The sequence below is a fragment of the Aotus nancymaae genome, unplaced genomic scaffold, assembly GCF_030222135.1.
Source record: "Aotus nancymaae isolate 86718 unplaced genomic scaffold, 86718_ANA_hifiasm-v0.15.2.pri h1tg000108l, whole genome shotgun sequence".
NCBI classification, from domain to species: domain Eukaryota; kingdom Metazoa; phylum Chordata; class Mammalia; order Primates; family Aotidae; genus Aotus; species Aotus nancymaae.
The window spans coordinates 15763130-15782167 of record NW_026988523.1 but is presented as its reverse complement, the minus strand read 5'-3'; the positions used below and the strand labels follow the sequence as shown (position 1 = coordinate 15782167).

The window sequence follows — 19038 nt, the reverse complement described above, 5'->3', positions numbered from 1 at the left end:
CATGTGCCACCATGTCTGGCTAATTTTTAGTTTTTTCTGTAGAGATGGGGTCTGGCTTTGTTGCCCAGGTTGATCTCAAACTCCTGACCTCAAGAGATCTTCCTACCTCAGCTTCCCAAAGTGTTGTGATCATAGATGTAAGCCACTGTGCCAAGCCAGATTTGAAAACAGATGATGCAACACAGCTCACCAACATAATTAAGAGTCTGAGCTTTTAATTTTTTCATTCTCTTTTCCTTCAGACAGCGGCTTGTTCTTAGCTGTCTCTCCTCACGGTCATAAGACAGCTGCCATGTCATGTTCCAGACACATCTCACAATGCTGTCTAGTAGAGAAACAAGTACTCTTTCTTCTCATGGCTTCAGGAAACTGGAGGCTTGAACAGAACTGGGGTTCTACTAAAAGGAGGAAGGCGAATGAACGGTGGCTGAACAGACCATCTACTAATTGCATCAAGTAATGATTAAATAGACCGCCCCTACATTGAGGGACAGAAACAATGTCACAGATGACATACAATTACAAACTGTGGCAAATACATGATCAGAGAGAACCATGCACATAGCAAGGTCATGGATCCAGAAAGGCCACTCTGAGGAAGTGAAAAATGAGTAGGAACTGGCCAGGCAGGCTTGGGGGAAGAGTGTTACAGGCAGAGGGAAGAGGCTGGGTCATCTGAGACCATGAAAAGAGGCCTGTGTAGCTGGAGTTCCTGGGAGGGAAGGAGGGGAAATGACATGGAATGACCCCAGGGCAGCAGGCAGGGGGCTTCCTGCACCATGGGAAGGAGCTTGGGTTATATCCTGACAGCAGTGCAAGGCACAGAAGAGTTAAAGATGGGGGCATGAAGTGATCTGACTTCTGTTTTCAAAAGTTCAATCTGGATGGAGAAGCAAAAAAACCTGGGAGCTGATGGTGGCTCGGCCTGGGTGGTGACAGAAGACAGGGATGGAAAGTGGATGGAGACGAGCATGACTGGCTTTGCTAGTGCCCTGGGGATACAAACATGGGTTAGCCCAGGACTTCCTCCCAAGGCACACTGACTATTTGAGGGGCTGAGACTTGCATGCACATATATTGGTGAAGAGTGATTCAGGGCCACGTGGGAGGTGCAGAGAAGGAGATGCAGGAGTTCAAAAGGTAAGATCATGGGTTTGAGAGCTTTCAGACAGGACGGATTTCAGGGCAGTGTGTTAAGGAAGGTGGTATTTTAGCAAGCTTTCGAAGGTTGCGCAAGGTGGGTTTAAAGGTACAGACATGGGAGAGGGCAGCCTAGAAAGAGGAATTAGCAAGACGAGTTTAATTAGGACAGATGCAGAAAATGAAGTAAATAGCAGAGTTTGTATGGGACTGTGAAGAAAGTTCTGGGGATAAGACTAGAAAAGTCTTGGTGGTCAGATTAAGGAGATTTCTGTGTGTCAGGGTAGGATAATAAGAAAGCAAAAATATTAAAAAAAAAAGTCTAACTTAACTACAAATCCACTTGGTTTTCTCAGGAATAATTAATGTGCCCTTCAAGTCCTGATTATTTATTCACTAGATGGAATAGCAATACCTCTTTCTGGCATCACTGCTTACCTGCAGGTCACTTACCAATGATTTCTCATTTTTAGAATGCATCCCTTCATTATGTATTGAGTATCAGTGCTAGAGATCCTAGAATGAAAAGGCGTGGTCCCAATTTACCATGAAGAGGTAAATTGCAATAAGTATGATGCAAGTGTTTCGGTAGAGGTGGTACAAAGAAGGGAAAAAATCTCCTATTATCTGGAGTTGGGGGCTAGATTTAGCAGAGTTGGTGACATTTAAACTGGGCTTTGAAGGATGAGTGGGAGTTTGCCAGGCAAAGAAATGAGCTGGGAAGGCCTTATAAACACAGGAAAACAATCTGTGCCAAGAAATACATGTCTTCTTAATTCTCACACCTTCAATCCTACAAGCATTGTGATGTATACATTTTTAAGTTTTATTTTCAGGCTTTTAGGGGAAGCTTGGTGATAATGAGTGAGTTCTTTCAGTTGCTACAAGAGTTTGCATCTAAGTATTTGACCCCTATAAACATGCATTTTACCTAAAAAGAAGCCAGAATTTTAGTAGCTAAATTGGCTATACCCTTTACCCACAGTTATTCCTCTGGGAGGTTTTACTGATTTTTAGTTTTCCAGGAAAGCAAGGAAAGAACTCTTAAATCTGTTTTTTCAGAGACCAGTAAATTCATTAGTTATCAATGTAGGACCTTCATCTCTTACAGGAGGATGGGAGAAGTCATAATTCACTGTCATATCTGGCTCCCAGTTTTGACATTTGCAGGAAATTGGTCCCCTCTGAACTTCCTGGATGTTCATAAAAGTTATTTTGGCCAGGTTCAGTGGCCCACGCCTGTAATCCCAACACTTTGGGAGGCCAAGGCAGGCGAATCTCCTGAGGTAAGGAGTTTCGAGACCAGCCTGGCCAACTTGGTGAAATCCTGTCTCTACTAAAACTACAAAAATTAGCTGGGTATGGTGGCAGGCACCTGTAATCCCAGCTACTTAGGAGGCTGAGGCAGGAGAATCACTTGAACCCAGGAGGTGGAGGTTGCAGTGAGCTGAGATTGTGCCACTGCATTCCTGCCTGGGCAAGAAGAGTGAAACTCTGTCTCAAAAAAAAAAAAAAAAAAAAAGTTATTTCAGGCCCAGATGGGCATCCAAAGACTATCCTGTCTCAAAAATTTGTTAATAACAGTTTCAGCTCAAGATAAAAACTAACATATTAACACAGTCTATGGGATTATGAAAAAGTGAGCAAGGAATTCATTCAAGACTGGAACGAATTATCCTCTTGTCCACCACTCCCATTTAGCAAGGGTGTGGAAATCAAGGCCCAGTGACACAGGATTATTTTTTGGTCGCTTTGTAAGCCAGGGACCTCTGGCTGGTGACACCCTGCCCAGGCCTCAATGGGCCACACTCCCTACTGCAGGAGATGGCCTGACCACTCAGCCAGGTGGGGAGTTTTATTGAGTGATGAAACAGCTTTCAGTGGAAAGGGGATGCAGGAGAGGTTCCCCTACCCAAAGGCAGGAAAGTCCCCCCAATGTGGCTGAGTCTGGGACTTTTATGGGCTCAGAATAGGGGAGGGGCAGGTCATAGGTAGTACTGAAAAAGGCAACATTCAATTGGTTAAAAGGCATTATTCAGAAAGCATCAATTGGGAAAGGGCAGACAAACAGGAACAGAAGTTCTCAGTCTAGGTCATGGGTTTCATCTGGGACCAGCAGTCTAGTCTTTCAGCCTTCAGGCTGTTTTGGGCTTGAATGTGGGGTTTCACCAGGGACCTGCCCCTATATGCCTAGGCATTCGGCTACCTCCTGTCACTATCACCAGGAGGGTGCCTCTACCAGCCAAGTTTGGCCTGGCTCTAGAAGCAGAGCTTTGGCCAGAAGCTGCCACAAAACAGGGGCGGGAGAGAGAGGGGGAGCTGGGTGACAGAGCAGAAGCGTTTTGGGGAACTGATCCTCCAGCAGCATCTGATGTACTTCCTCTCTCCTCCACACTCCGCCCCCACTCGCCCTCTCTCTCTGCTTCTTTCCTTTTCTCTCTCATGGTAGGGTTATGAGTCAGTTGCCAAAAGGTGGGGACATTTCCTGATACATTTGCAACACTGAGACGTTATCTTAAGGGTGGCTGAGCCCCATTCTACTCATCTGGCCCAGAAAGTAAACACCTTGGGGGCCACTAGGGCAGCCCTGTTGGGGGAGACGCCCCAACCTGTCCTCTCCTTGTCTCCTGGCAGCTCTCTTGGCCTCCTGGTTTCTACCTGATCATGTCCCTGGCGGAGGCCATCAGCCTCTGGAATGAAGGGGTGCTGGCAGCTGACAAGAAGGACTGGAAGGGAGCCCTGGATGCCTTCAGTGCAGTCCAGGACCCCCACTCCCGGATTTGCTTCAACATCGGCTGCATGCACACCATCCTGAAAAACATGACTGAAGCCGAGAAGGTGAGTGGAGGTGCCTCTTTCCGGGCCTCCTGTGTGAATTTGTTATTATGATTCGCAACCCCGTGGCATTTCAGAAACCTAACCTCTGGGGAGACTGAAAAAAACAAAAGTTCCCCAAGCTCCACCCCTAGAGAGCCTGATTTAACTGGTCTGGGAGGGGCCCCAGGTGGCCAGTTTTAAAAGCTCTCAGGTGGTTCTGAGGGGCAGCCAGGGTTGCCTCTTTCTCCATCTTCTAAATTCAAATCATTCCGCAAGTGTCTTTAACGCCTTTGTGAAGGCTGCCCATATTTTCTTATACACAGAACTCCTTCTGGGCACAGAATCTCTGTCTATCGCATGGCTTTACACCTGATTATTGATTATAAGGCGCCTCTTTTGGCTTTCCAAGACTTTCATGTGTGTCGACTTTGCCTGCTCAAGAGATTTAAGGGAGGCACTTACTAAAAATAGATTTTATCCCAAGTGACAATTCTGATCAATTATGTAGGAGACTCTATTAAGGATGCTGAGGCTGGCAAGCAGATCCTCTTCCTCACTCTGGACTTTCAGTCTTAAGCAAGCTAGGTAGCCTATGTAAGCATCTGGCTTTCAGCTTCCTGCATTTCTAAATATCATGAAAATTAAGTGAGACACCAAACTATTAATGTCCTGTGGAACTGCACACCACTGTTTAAAAGTTAGGTAATATTTTTACCCTTTACTGCCAGTCTTTGCCAGGTGTGGATGTGTGGACAGATGGCCGATTCCCCAGGTCTCTCAAAGAACCAGTTGCTCCCACACTCTGACAGCAGGTAAACAAGCCTCAGCCACAGCCTCCTGACAGGAATACAGAGGAGTGACTGAAGTGCTCTCACACAGTTTGACTAGTCAATCTGAGGCTCCAGGGCAGAGCGTGCCAGGGCCCTCCACCTCTGGCTGGAGGGAGGACAGTGGCCCCACCTCCTCTCGGGGGCCTGTTTGGGGGCTGAGTGAACAGCACCACACATTCTGAGGACTGATGCACACAAAGTGCTCATTGTCTGGGAGAAGAGATTGGCAGCTAGTCTGGCACAGCTATGCCAGCAGGGACTGTAGTCTCCTGCCTTGGCCTGTGGGACCCTTGGCAAGGCTGTGTGGGCCACCACTCACCTCTCAGCTCCCAGGCCTTCACGCTCACAGGGCTCTGCTTCTCCTGGCATTCCTCTGCTTCTAGCCTTCTCGTTCCCTCTGCTTTTGCTTACATGCTTGAATCCTTCCTAGTAGCATTTTATATGCATTGTTACTTGTTATTTTAATTGTATACTATTCATGTAATAAGTGTGTCTAGTAAACAAATGTAATAATTTATATAATATCTTAATTATTTTCATTTGCAGTAAATTTTTTTATTTAAACTGAATGTTTAATATATTCATAGGACTAAAAGAAATGCAACAAGGGTTAGAATTTCATAATTCCATTAGATATTTATGTAAAAGATGTTTAGTTTTTCTTTTTTTCGAGAGACAGAGTCTCACTCTGTCACCCAGGCTGGAGTGCAGTGGTACGATCTCAGGTCACTGCAACCTCTGCCTCCTGGGTTCAAGTGATTCTCCTGCCTCAGCCTCATGAATAGCTGGGATTACATGCATGCACCACGACACCTGGCTAATGACGTTTCATTTTTCAAACAAGTTTCTCTTATTTCCCTATCTTTTTTATCTTCCACAGAGCAATAAATAGTCATTACTACTCTCCTGGACAAGCTGCTCCATTGTGTTGGATAGGAACTATATCTTTGTTTCACATCATTATCACCTCCAAAAATGCTACCTTCGCTTCACAGCACAGTCTTGCTGCGTTGTTTCACAGTAAAATTGTACTCTGCTCAAACTCGAAGAACCCAAAGAAATTAAAGCGAATAGCAGTCAAATTCATATGAATGAAAGATAGAGGACCAAAGATTTTAAAGTACTGATTTAGTAACTTTGTGCCTACTGGCTCAAAGCTTCTATCTAATTATGTTATTAAAACAGCAGTAGTAGAAATGAAAGATACACTAATGAAAAGGGAACTCAGAAATGAGGTCATTAAATATAACTAACTATATTTTAAATATGGATATGTATTTTTCTGATTAGTATCAGGCAAATGTCTAAACTGTTTATTCTGAATTCTAGTCTCGGAAAAGAAGTTCGGAGACAATTACAAAGAAAGTGCTTCATAGTATCAGGTCCATTTTTAAAATGATGAGATCCTTTAGGAAAATTGCTTTAGTCTTTCTTTTAATCTAAGATTTCTGTTGGTGATGATCCATTCACATCTGCACCCTCATAGTCTACTTTGTCTTTATTTGTATCATTGGATTTTTTATTTCGAGACAGGGTGCCTCACTTTGTTGCCCAGGCTGGAGTGCAGTGGTGCCATCACAGCTCATGGCAGTCTCCACATCCTGGGCTTGAGCGATCCAACCACCTCAGTCCTCCAAGTAGCTGGGACCACAGGCATGTGCCACCACACCTAATTTTTTAACTTTTCGTAGAGATGGGGGTCTCACTATATTGCCCAGGTTGGTCTTGAACTCCTGGGCTCAAGTGATCTACCTGCCTTGGCCTCCCAAAGTGCTGGGATTACAGGCGTGAGCAACCACAACCGGCCGTTATTGGATTCTTGTGTAGCTTTTCTAAGCCATATATGACTAAGAAAAGAGGAAATCAGATGGTATAGGTATGGCTCCAGGAATGTTTTGTAGATCCACAGCAGAACTGGAATGACGATACAGGGAATGCATACTGTTGTCCCAGACTCGAGTTCCTAAATGTGAGAGGAAAGTGACGTGCACTAATGAGAGCACAGAGTGGGCCTTGAGACGCCAAGGAGGGCAGACAGGAGAGCCGGGCGCCGCAGGGGCCTAGGGCTCTGTGAGCTGTGGCTCATCTCACACTTCCTCACTGCCCCGATTCATGGCCATGGCTGGTCCCTTCTCTCCGCAGGCCTTTTCCAGAAGCATTAACCGAGACAAACACTTGGCAGTGGCTTACTTCCAACGAGGGATGCTCTACTACCAGACAGAGAAGTAAGTGGTTCAATGTTGCATCAACTGGAGAATTTCAAAGAGAAACCCAAGGGGTCTCAGTGCTGCGGACTTGGTGTATAAGAAGTACCTTCCCAGCCTCTGTTGGGAAATGTGACTGGCCCTTCTGGGGACAGTTATGTAATAAATCAGCAGGTGAGGCAGAAGCTCTTACTGGGGAGGGAAGGCAGGCCTGCCACCAGATTATAAATCAGCTGTGTCATAGGCACAACAAGCCTAGGTGACCACCATGGGCCTGATACTCAGCTGGTGTGGCACCCCACCAGTGTCCCTGACGGGGTCACCCATGGAGGTCTACTATAAGGCACTGAGCTGCCACAGAATGGGGATGATAATGAAATGCATCAAAACCTGGCTTCCTCCGAGCAAAATGCATTTTCAAAACCTGCTTCAATTCATTTGAAGAAATATAATTCAGCTGCAAAAATGAGAATACAAACTAACATTATATGTATAAGAATAAATTAATACAGATAAATAAGTTGCATATGTATTCATACAGGAAAAGTTTACAGTAGTTGTTAAATTTAAAAAACAGATTTCAAAACAGTGTGTATAGCATAGTCCCATTTCTGTATCACAGAATAAAGTCTGGAAGGCACAGACCAAAATATTATCAGTAATTCTCTCTGGATGGTGGGATTATAGGAAAATCCATTTTCTTCTATCACCCTATCTGCATTTTTAGGTTTGTTTACAGTCAACATGGAATAATTAGTACAAAGATTAATAAATTCAAAATGAAAGTTAATCTCAATTCCTCCTCCCTCTCATCCTGCACAAATACCTCATAGCAAATAACAAAGGAAAAAAATTCTAAGTGATAATTTCAGATGTTTTGGGGGATGGCAAAATGACCCTTTGTAGAAATTGTTCCACCAGTGTGTGTAAGTTCTAGGAAAGAGGAGTTTGGCTCAGGCTAATGAAGAACTTCTTCTATTTTTGAGAGAGAGTCTTGCCCTGTCTCCCAGGCTGGAGTGCAATGGCGTGGATCTCGGCTCACTGCAACGTCCGCCTCCCAGGTTCAAATGATTCTCCTGCCTCAGCCTCCCAAGTAGCTGGGATTACAGGCACCCACCACAACACCCAGCTAATTTTTGTATTTTTAGTAGAGACCCAGTTTAACCATGTTGGCCAGGCTGATCTTGAACTCTCGACCTTGTGATTTACCTGCCTCAGCCTCCCAAAGTGCTGGGATTACAGGCATGAGCCACCATGCCTGGCCTAATGAAGAACTTTCTAACAGTGAAAATGGTCCGTGCATGGTGTGGGTGGGTGTGAGGGTGAGACCGAGCTTGGATGGAACAGCAGGGAGATTGCAGACCATATCCAGACATCAGACAGAGGGCTGGGCTCTGATCCTGTACCACCTTGAAAGACTTTGATCCCACAGTTAGGTCAGAAACAGCCTGCAAAACCTGTGTGTGCAGCTGTTGCTAAGGGCAACCACAAGCTGCTCAAAGGACTTTAAAAATGTAGATGCAGTTAATTACCTGAGGAAGTGAAAGCAGAAGTGAAGTCTTTTCTAGAAGAAAAACCACAGACGCAATGGCAGTCTGGGGAGAGAGGGAGTGTGGGATTGGGAGAAAATATCCAGGCATTTATCTTTTTCTTCCTTCCATATTGAATTTGACATATTTATTGTGACTTTACAAATTCTTTTTTAAGTTTAAATTTAAATTGTTTTATTTTCATGTTTGCAGGTACATAGTAGGTGTGTATATTTACGGGGCACGTAAGATGTTTTGGTACAGCAGGCATGTGTCTTGACTGACATTTTGCCTCTCACTGCCTGTCCCCACTCTTAACATCCTTCTCTTTCTCACTCACCCTTCCCCCATCTCCAGACCATGGAATATGCAGGGAGGCCTGAGAACAAATCCTTCAGCTGATCTTAAATCTCAAAATGGAAACTCTAAGGCCATTCCTTAGTAAGCTCTAATAGCCTATCAAGAGGAGGGACAACTGGCAAAAGAGTGAAGGCTCCCGGAAAGAATTTCCTCCAGAAAAGGCTCTCGAGTCCCAGGAGCTGGAAGGCTACAGTTTTGAGTGATTAGAAAGATCTTGGAAAGATCTAAGAATAAGACCCAGGACTCAATTGATCTGTGATTGATAATATTAGTAGTTAAACCTGAGAGAAAAATCTACCAAATTTTATCTGTAATTCAACAATAAGGAAATTATACAAATGAGGCACTTATCTCAACGTTAAGCCAACTCTCTTGTGCAAATCCCTAGGTGTTGGTGTTCCCCTTAAAGATTCTGTTCTTGATGCTTTTCCATTTTGCGACTACAGCAGTGGTTGTTAAATAGTAAAATGTGATTCTGGAAACACACTCTCAAGCACACACATTCGTTTATGTACAATTCAGGGGGCTATGGATACGGAAGTCCATATGTGAACCTTGAAGTTCCATTCCTGGGCAAGGCCACCCTCACCCATACGGCTGGCCTCCATTTCTCATGGAATCTGTACCTGGGATCAATCCAGGGAATGTCTCTTTCCCTAAACCTTGTCAGGCTGACCTCTTAAATATGTCTTAAGTCCACCTATTTCTCTCCATCCCCACTAACACTGCCTTGGTTGAGACCCTCATTTTTCACCAGGACTAATGCAGTCACTTCCAAACTGATTTCCCAGCCATGACTCTTGTCCCCTCCATTTGTATTCCAGAGTGATCTTAAAAAAAAAAAAAATCAATGCAATCTGTGTGAGAACTTCCAGTGGCTCCTATGACTGCAAGACAAAGGCTAAATTCCCTTGCCTGTTCCTGTGTGGTCCAGCTGCTGTCACCCACTCATTATCCTCGGTGCCATTGCCCCTGCCATGCCCAATCACTAGGGCGGCACCTGCTCCCTCTTTGAGCCTCCTTTTCTAACATGTCTGGCCCACAACAGACATTTGCTTCCTGTATATATTTGTCTTCTCTGCTACTCTACAAATTTCCTAAGAGAGGAAATCTGTACTTACTCATGCTTGTATTTCAGTATCTAGCATAGTAGTTACTCAATAAATGCATGTTGGATTAAATAAAAGTGAGACTAGATAGTCTCTGTTTCAAGGAACATATAAATTAAAAAGGGGAAACAAGTCCAGAACACCAGTAACTGTCATGCAAGGCAGAAGTGGGTAAATGCTGTAAGAGGTGGTTTTAAATAAGTAGGATGGGGGCTAGAGAGAATTACTTCCTAATATGTGGGACAGGACTTCCCTCAGATTGGCCAGGCATGGTGGCTCACACCTATAACCCCAGCACTTTGGAAGGCCGATGTGGGCAGATCGCTTGAGGTCGGGGGTTGGAGACTAGCTTGGCCAACATGGTGAAACCCCATCTCCACTAAAAATAGAAAAAATTAGCAGCACGTGGTGGCAGGTGCCTGTAATTCCAGCTGCTTGGGAGGCTGAGGCAGGAGAATAGCTTATACCTGGGAGGCAGAGGTTGCAGTGAGCCGAGATCACACTTCTGCCTGGGAAACAGAGCAAGATTCTGTCTGGGAAAAAAAAAAGGGAATTTCCTCAGATTACAGTGGGAACTGTTGAAGGCTGATAATGTAATGCATGGAGGTTTTTTCCCCTCTATTTCCCCACTTTCATGTGTTGTTATATTGCTCTTCCGTCATAAAGTTCCAACAGAACAAAGTTAGAGCACATTTCTGAGAAAGTAGGTGGTGCCTCAGTGATGACCACAGTCAAGCTATCTCACCTCTCTGGCCCCAGCCTTGTCATCTGAAAGGCAGAGGAGCTCAAAGCTGTCTTTCAGATCCTGTGCCTTACGAGTCTTAGGGCATGACAATAAGGGTGAGACTCTTTCGAGGGAGCAGGCTTATAGAGGCTCTATAGCAAAGCCTTCTCCCTGCTGACCTGGAAACAGGAAACGCAGTGGACCCAAACCTCTGTTGCAGCACCCGCTGCAGCATCCCAAAGGTGTCTGACGTTCCGACTTCTTTCAGCTTGCTGAGATGCCATTATCCTGGGTGTAGGTGTATGAGCTGCGGACTCTGGACCACATGGGGCACTGGCAGCTCGGAACAAGCAGGTTTACTTCAGTGATTACTAAGAAACCTCACAGGAGTATTACATAAATGGGGATTATAAACTCTCAAGCCTGGAGCTTGTAAAAAGCCGTGGCAAGGTTACTGCTTCAGCTGGTGGACTGACTCCCTGCCTGGGAGGAGTGGGGGCTTTGGGTCCAGTGCAGCCACGGCACCCTATGGGGTGTCATTGAAGTGTGGGTGTGAAGAAAGCACCCACGCCCAGCCCAGAAGAGCCCAGCAGGAAGCTGCCAGCACCTTGGCTGCCTCTTTGGGGAAGCTTCCAAATGGCTCTGAAGAGAGCCTCTGAAGAAGGGTGGGGGCTGCCGCAGCACTGCCCACTGGCACACAGTGCTGAGTGCTATTTTGGTATTCTCATACTGAGCTTATTGCGACCCTGTACAGTGGGAAAGGAGCTGTGTGACAAAGCGGAAGCCCCTCAGGGCTGCAGCTCTGGGTAAACAAGTGGAGAGGCCGAGGAGAGGCCTGCAGCAGGGAGCGAGGTGGGCTGGGAAGCAGGCCAGTGCCTTCAGAGACATGCTTAAAAATGATACTTACAGGCTGGGCGCAGTGGCTCAAGCCTGTAATCTCTGCACTTTGGGAGGCCGGGGTGGGTGGATCATGAGGTCAAGAGATTGAGACCATCCTGGCCAATATGTTGAAACCGCATCTCTCCTAAAAATACAAAAATCAGCTGAGGGTGGTGGTGCAGGCCTAAAGTCCCAGCTACTCGAGAGGCTGAGGCAGGAGAATAGTTTGAACCAGGGAGTTGGAGGTTGCAGTGAGCCAAGATCGGGCCACTGCACTCCAGCCTGGCGACAGGGAGACTCTGTCTCGAACAAAACAAAACAAACAAAAAAAAAAACAAGGATACCCCCTCCCCGTTTTACAAATTAATTAATTAGGCCCTGTGCAGTGGCTCACACCTACAGTCTTGGGACTTCGGGAGGCTGAGGCAGGAGGATTGCTTGAATCCAGGAGCTTAAGGCCAGCCTAAGCAACTTAGTGAGACTCCATCTTTATAACAAAATTAATAAATAAAGTAAGTAATCAATTTGTTGGAGAAGGGGGTCTCACTATGTTGTCCAGGCTGGCCTCAAACTCGGGTTCAAGTGATCCTCCTGCCCAGCCTCTGGCAGAGTAGCTGGAACTGCAGGCTCAAGGCTCAGCCCCCAGCCCCACCATGGTTTTTTGGTTGTTAGGCTTTCTTTTTTCTTTTCTTTCTTTTTTTTTTTTTTTGAGACAGGATTTCACTCTGTTGCCTAGGCTGGAGTGGAGTAGTGAGATCACGTCTCACTGCAGTCTTGACTTCCTGGGCTCAGGTGATTCTCCAACCTAAGCTTCCTGAGTAGTTGGGACTACAGGTCCCATGCCTGGCTAATTTTTTGTGCTTTTAGTAGAGATGGGGTTTCGCTGTGTTGCCCAAGCGGGTCTACCCTATCTTTAACACAAAGCAAATGCTCTGAATAATTTGTCACTTCTTTCTCTCTTCCTCCCACCAGGTCCAAATCTGTAGACATCTTTTTTTTTTTTTAAGTCAGAGTCTCACTCTGTCATCCAGGCTGGAATGCAGCGGTACGATTTTGGCTCACTTAAACCTCTGCCTCCTGGGTTCAAGCGATTCTCCTGCCTCAACCTCCTGAGTAGCTGGGACTATAGGCATGCACCACCACGCCTGGCTAATTTTTTTATATTTGCAGTAGAGACGGGGTTTCACCATGTTGGCCAGGCTGGTCTTGAATTCCTGACCTCAAGTGATCCATTTGCCTCAGCCTCCCGAAGTGCTGGGATTGCAGGTGTGAGCCACCGCACCTGGCCTCTGTAGACATCTTGATGTGCTAGGGAATTATTAGGATGATTTTGCTGGGCTCATGTAATGCCTGGTAGACCCAGGTGGTGTCACTTCCCAGCTGAAATCCATCTGCTTAGCCAGCTCAGCAGGGAGGAAGGCACGTTGATAGGTTAATGCTGAAGGTACTTAAAGTGTGTGCCCTCTGAGACGTTTAGCGAGCTCCCAAACAGGCAACAGGACACAGTGGAAGTTGCAGCTGCCGGGGAACAGGAATCCTGTGCTTCTGCCTGTCTCCTTCGCAGTGGAAGAGGCTCAGTGGCTCAGTGAATTGAAGGTAGTCACCCCTCCTTCCAGCTTAAAAAGGGGAACTTTATTTCTGGGGTACTTTTCAGTACCTTCTTCCACTTCCCAGTAACCCAGAAAGATGTGTGGAAGCAACCTGAAAGGCCCGCTGCTACTTAAGGAATGGCCTGCATGCATTTAGTAGGTTTTACAATCATCGTTATTAACAACAGGGATCCTAGAGAAAGCCCTCCTCCGATTTCAAACCCAAGCTCTCTTATTTCCTGCATTGCCGCTGCTGCCACCCTGGGACTTACCTCAACCCCGATGGTGATGGCAAGTGGAACTTCTCCTCCAGCCACACTGGCACCCGTTCCTTACGACTCTCTTGGCCAACCAGCCCTTGTGCTCAGCTCTAAACTTCTTTGAGAACAGGGTTCTACCTTCTACACCATGTATTATTTAAATAGCCTGATAATAGCATATATGGCATTTGAAAAGCAACAAGCTAGGTTGTTGGAAAGGTGACAGTTGTGTGCAGTCAATAGGGAAGAAACTCCCTGAGATTGTCCAATACTGGGGGCACTCAGGGTTGCTGTGAGGTACAGCCCTTGGAGGGTGGGGGCACCATTCCCAAGGAGTTCTATGAATACTTGGGCTCAGGATTGCTGAAAAACTAGAACAGGTCCAAAGGAACTGAAAGGCTTCTTGTCCCAGTGAAATAGATGGGGAAGGGAGAAGCAGACTCACATTTTATGCAGCATTTATTCTTCCATGCACTGCTGTATTTTCTCTCTCTGTCCTGCAGATACGATTTGGCTATCAAAGACCTTAAAGAAGCCTTAACTCAGCTTCGAGGGAACCAGCTGATAGACTATAAGATCCTGGGGCTTCAGTTCAAGCTGTTTGCCTGTGAGGTAAGGAGAACAGGGCCTGTGCTGGGCAGGAGGGGGTCCTGGCTGGATGGACAGCTGACAGTTCAGATGCACAGTGATCTGTTGACACCTCCAGGAGCTTAGAAAAGCCATTTTGCCTCCTCTGCCTTGAGACTCAGATTTTCCCTGAAGAAAAGACTGAGATGGATTATTTCAGGCTCATCAAGGCATTGTCATCAGTTATGTGGGGGCATACGTCTTATTCATGTGAAGCTCAAAGGACCAGGTGAAAATGAGCCCACTGGGCTTTCTGAAGGGAAGCTGGACACAAGTGTGTTGACTTGTGAAAATATTCACAATAATTTGCATGTTTTGTTTAGCAATTCAAATTGACAAGCTATTTGTTCAGCATTTTGCTAGCAGATCCAAAATCATGAGTTCATCGTCCATGTAGGACCTGGCAGAACCTTCCTCAGTTTCCAAGTTTATAGACCACACTCTGTACTATCCATGGATCTTACCCCATGTACTTGATTGATACCTAAAGAGAGTGAGGATAATTTGGCATAAATCTGTCCCGTTTTTCTCAAAGAACAGCTCAAGGCACATATTTAGGTAAAGATTTCTGCAGAACAACTTCTTTATTATCAAAAGGGAGAGTCATGACTGGCTTTGACTTTGCAGGTTCATTTACTTTTTCCAGTTGGCCCTTCCCACCCCTCCCACTTCTAAGTACATATCAGCAGTTTTGAAAACCAAAATTCCTGTAAATGTCACAGATCTTTCTTTAGAAAAATCACTGGTGCTTTAGTTTCTCAGGCACAAGAAGTCAAGTGTTCCCAGGGTCGCTCAGGGCTAATAATAGAGTCTGTAGCTGCCCTCGGCCCCTGGGGACATGTGGCCCCATCCCAACCCTGCAGCAGGCTAGCAACTTACTTCACTTCTCACATTCTGGGAAGATGGGGCTTTGCGGTGGGAATTGGCTGCCATTCGACCAGCTTCTTGAGTAGGGTTTCTCAACCGTGGTGCTATTAATGTGTTGGACCCGACAATCTCATATTGTAGCGGAGGTGGGAGCGGGGTGCGGCGTGTCCCATGGATTGTGGGATCTTTGACGGCATCTCTAGTTTTAGATGCTAGTAGCACACCACCACCACTCAATGTGACAACCTAGAATACCTCCAGACATTGCCAGTAACTCAGTGAGAGCCACTTATACAGATTAAACAGTTGGGGGACAAGTGGCTCTAGAAAAAGGATTATGCCACAGCAGCATCAAAGCAGAATCCCATGAGAGGAGTGTTTCCCCTGGAGTTTGGGTGAAATGGCCTGAGGACAAAAATACTGGCTGAGTGGCTCTGTCTGCAAGTAAGGCTGAACTTTTCAGGGTCTAAGGCCCTCTTTGTCACATGGGACCTTCCAGTCTTTTCCCTACTTATAATCCTTCTCTTCCTAATGTGGTACGACCCTGGCTTCTGAGAATCACATGATTATTTTTGAAGAGTGTCAAAGTTTTTCTTGTCATCAGTTCGTAAAAGCTGATTTTAGGGAGATGTCTTAAGAGAAGGTGGCTGAGAACCAAATAGGAAGTTTTAAATGACCTAAGTTCTTTCTTTCTGCACACAAGGTCAGGGGTGGGCTGGAGAAGTTGACAAATTCAGAAGGCAGTAGCTCACTGAGTCTCAGAAATAGGCCTGAAAGGAGTCCAGATTTCCACTTCCAGGATTGATCCTGGCCCCCATCATCGAGCACCAGCCACTAATGCCACAGAAACACCAACCCTGCCACCTGTCTGAGTTTGGCAAGTTCATGTTGTTGGCAGGAGCCTCAGTTCTTTGCTAAATGAACTCTCTAGAGCTGCATAAGTCTTGTCATGGCATGGCAGCTGGCATCCCCCAGAGCAAGTGACCCAAGAGCAAGACAGAGTGTCAATGTCTTTTATGATGTAGCCTCAAATGTCACACCCCCTCATTTCCATAATATCCTATTTAAAAAACTTATTTGGTCGGGTATAGTGGCTCACGCCTGTAATCCCAGCACTTTGGGAGGCCGAGGCAGGTGGATCACCTGAGGTCAGGAGTTCGAGACCAGCCTGGCCAACGTGATGAAACCCCATTTCTACTAAAAATACAAAAAAAAAAAAAAAAAAGTAGCCAGGTGTGGTACCGTGTGCCTGTAGTCCCAGCTACTTGGGAGGCTGAAGCAGGAGAATCACTTGAACCCAGGAGGCGGAGGTTGCAGTGAGCCAAGATCACGCCATCACACTCTAGCTTGGGCAACAAGAGCGTAACTCCGTCTCAAAACAAAAAATTATTTTAGTCAAGCCATTTTTAAAATCTCAGTAATGCATCCAAACAATTATGTGTAAATTATGAAGCATAATAATAAAATAAACACTCAAGAATCTACAGCCCAACTCAAGACCTGGAAAGTATGACTACTGTTACATTTACCATTCCCTCCCCACCCCAGGGGAAGCGTTCCCCTGGCTTCTGTGCTAACCTCTGTCTCCTGGGTTCAAGCGACTCTCCTGCCTCGGTTTCCTAAGTAACTGGGATTACAGGTGCCCACCACTCCCAGCTAATTTTTGTATTTTTAGTAGACACAGTTTTCTCCATGTTGGCCAGGCTGATCTCGAACTCCTGACCTCAAGTGATTCACCTGCCTTGGCCTCCCAAAGTGCTGAGATTACAGGCATGAGCCACGGCGCCTGGCCTGTGTTGCTGTATTAGTCTTGTTATTCACGTGGTCTGAGCCAGGTTCTGCTGGTGCTTGTACGAGAGGTTGCATCTTGATCCCTCTTCCCACCCTGTACCTGTCCAATGTTTCAGCCTAGGTGCAGTGGCAGGAGCTGGACTGGAAGGCCACACACTTGTTTTTTATTCCCAACTCTGTCTGCCTCTAGAAGGGGCCTTGAGCAAGTCACTCTTTCACTAAAGCAACTCATACTAAAACAGCACAACAATTCTTTTTTTTTTTTTTTTTTTTGAGATGGAGTCTCACTTTGTCACCCAGGCTGGAGTGCAGTGGCATGGTCTTGGCTCACTGCAACCTCTGCCTCCCAGGTTCAAGTAATTCTCCCACCTCAGCCTCCCAAATAGCTGGGACTACAGGCACCCATCACCACGCCCGGCTAATTTTTGTATTTTTAGTAGAGACGGGGTTTCACTATGTTGGCCAGGCTGGTCTGGAGCTCCTGACCTCCTAATCCACCCGCCTCAGCCTCCCAAAGTGCTGGAAGCATGAGCCACAGCACCTGGCCAATTCTTTTTTCTTCTTTTAAACCTGGTTTGAACACTCTGTATACAATAGTTCTTGTCCCTTTCCTGACCTATATGGTTATCGGAAGAATACATATGATGTTGCATTTTATTTATTTATTTATTTTTTATTGCTTTTTAGGTTTTGGGGTACATGTGAAGAACATGCAAGATTGTTGCATAGGTGCACACATGGCAGTGTGATGTGCTGCCTTCCTCCCTATCACCTATATCTGGCATTTCTCCCCATGCTATCTCTCTCCAACTCCCCACCCCCTGCTGTCCCTCCCCTATTTCCCCCCAACAGACCCCAGTGTGTAGTGCTCCCCTCCCCGTGTCCATGGGTTCTTATTGTTCAACACCCGCCTATGAGTGAGAACATGCAGTGTTTGATTTTCTGTTCTTGTGTCAGTTTGCTGAGAATGATGGTTTCCAGGTTCATCCATGTCCCTACAAAGAACACGAACTCATCGTTTTTGATGGCTGCATAATATTCCATGGTGTACATGTGCCACATTTTCCCTGTCCAGTCTATCATCGATGGGCATTTGGGTTGGTTCCAGGTCTTTGCTATTGTAAACAGTGCTGCAATGAACATTCGTGTGCATGTGTCCTTATAGTAGAACGATTTATAATCCTTTGGATATATACCCAGTAATGGGATTGCTTGGTCAAATGGAATTTCTATTTCTAGGTCCTTGAGGAATCGCCACACTGTCTTCCACAATGGTTGAACTAATTTACACTCCCACCAACAGTGTAAAAGTGTTCCTATTTCTCCACATCCTTTCCAGCATCTGTTGTCTCCAGATTTTTTTTTTTTTTTTTTGAGACAGAGTTTTGCTCTTGTTACCCAGGCTGGAGTGCAATGGTGCGATCTCGGCTCACCGCAACCTCCGCCTCCTAGGTTCAGGCAATTCTCCTGCCTCAGCCTCCCGAGTAGCTGGGACTACAGGCACGTGACACCATGCCCAGCTAATTTTTTGTATTTTTTTAGTAGAGACGGGGTTTCACCATGTTGACCAGGATGGTCTTGATCTCTGGACCTCGTGATCCACCCGCCTTGGCCTCCCAAAGTGCTGGGATTACAGGCTTGAGCCACGGCGCCCAACCCGTCTCCAGATTTTTTAATGATCGCCAATCTAACTGGAGTGAGATGGTATCTCAATGTAGTTTTGATTTGCATTTCTCTAATGACCAGTGATGATGAGCATTTTTTCATACGTTTGTTGGCCTCATGTATGTCTTCTTTTCTAAAGTGTCTGTTCATATCCTTTGCCCACTTTTGAATGGGTTTGTTTGTTTTTTTCTTGTAAATCTGTTTTAGTTCTTTGTAAATTCTGGATATCAGCCCTTTGTCAGATGGGTAGACTGCAAAAATTTTTTCCCATTCTGTTGGTTGCCGATTCACTCTAATGACTGCTTCTTTTGCCATGCAGAAGCTGTGGAGTTTGATTAGGTCCCATTTGTCTATTTTGGCTTTTGTTGCCAATGCTTTTGGTGTTTTGGTCATGAAGTCTTTGCCGATGCCTATGTCCTGAATGGTTTTGTTTAGATTTTCTTCTATGGTTTTTATGATGTTAGGTCTTATGTTTAAGTCTTTAATCCATCTGGAGTTAATTTTAGTGTAAGGTGTCAGGAAGGGATCCAGTTTCTGCTTTCTGCACGTGGCTAGCCAGTTTTCCCAACACAATTTATTAAACAGGGAATCCTTTCCCCATTGCTTGGTTTTGTCAGATTTGTCAAAGATCAGATGGTTGTAGATAC

At 45.8% G+C, this 19038-nt stretch overlaps 1 protein-coding gene across 8 annotated transcripts in view; it reads left to right on the top strand.

The window, feature by feature from the left end:
• The window catches only part of NCF2 (neutrophil cytosolic factor 2), a 78670-nt gene that overhangs the window by 25598 nt on the left and 34034 nt on the right, over positions 1-19038 (top strand). For 5 of the 8 annotated variants that reach the window (XR_001106040.2, XM_064370487.1, XM_012444371.3 and 2 more), the window contains 3 exons: positions 3775-3978; positions 6930-7012; positions 13945-14053. Coding sequence is in view for 7 of the 8 variants with exons in the window: in XM_064370487.1 (XP_064226557.1) it covers positions 3805-3978; positions 6930-7012; positions 13945-14053 (366 nt within the window). In the remaining variant the exon portion in view is untranslated. Of the gene's footprint in view, positions 1-736; positions 1141-3596; positions 3613-3774; positions 3979-4636; positions 4770-6929; positions 7013-13944; positions 14054-19038 lie in introns of those variants that run through there. The other 3 variants (XM_012444369.3, XM_012444370.2, XM_064370489.1) reach the window with 3 other exon arrangements.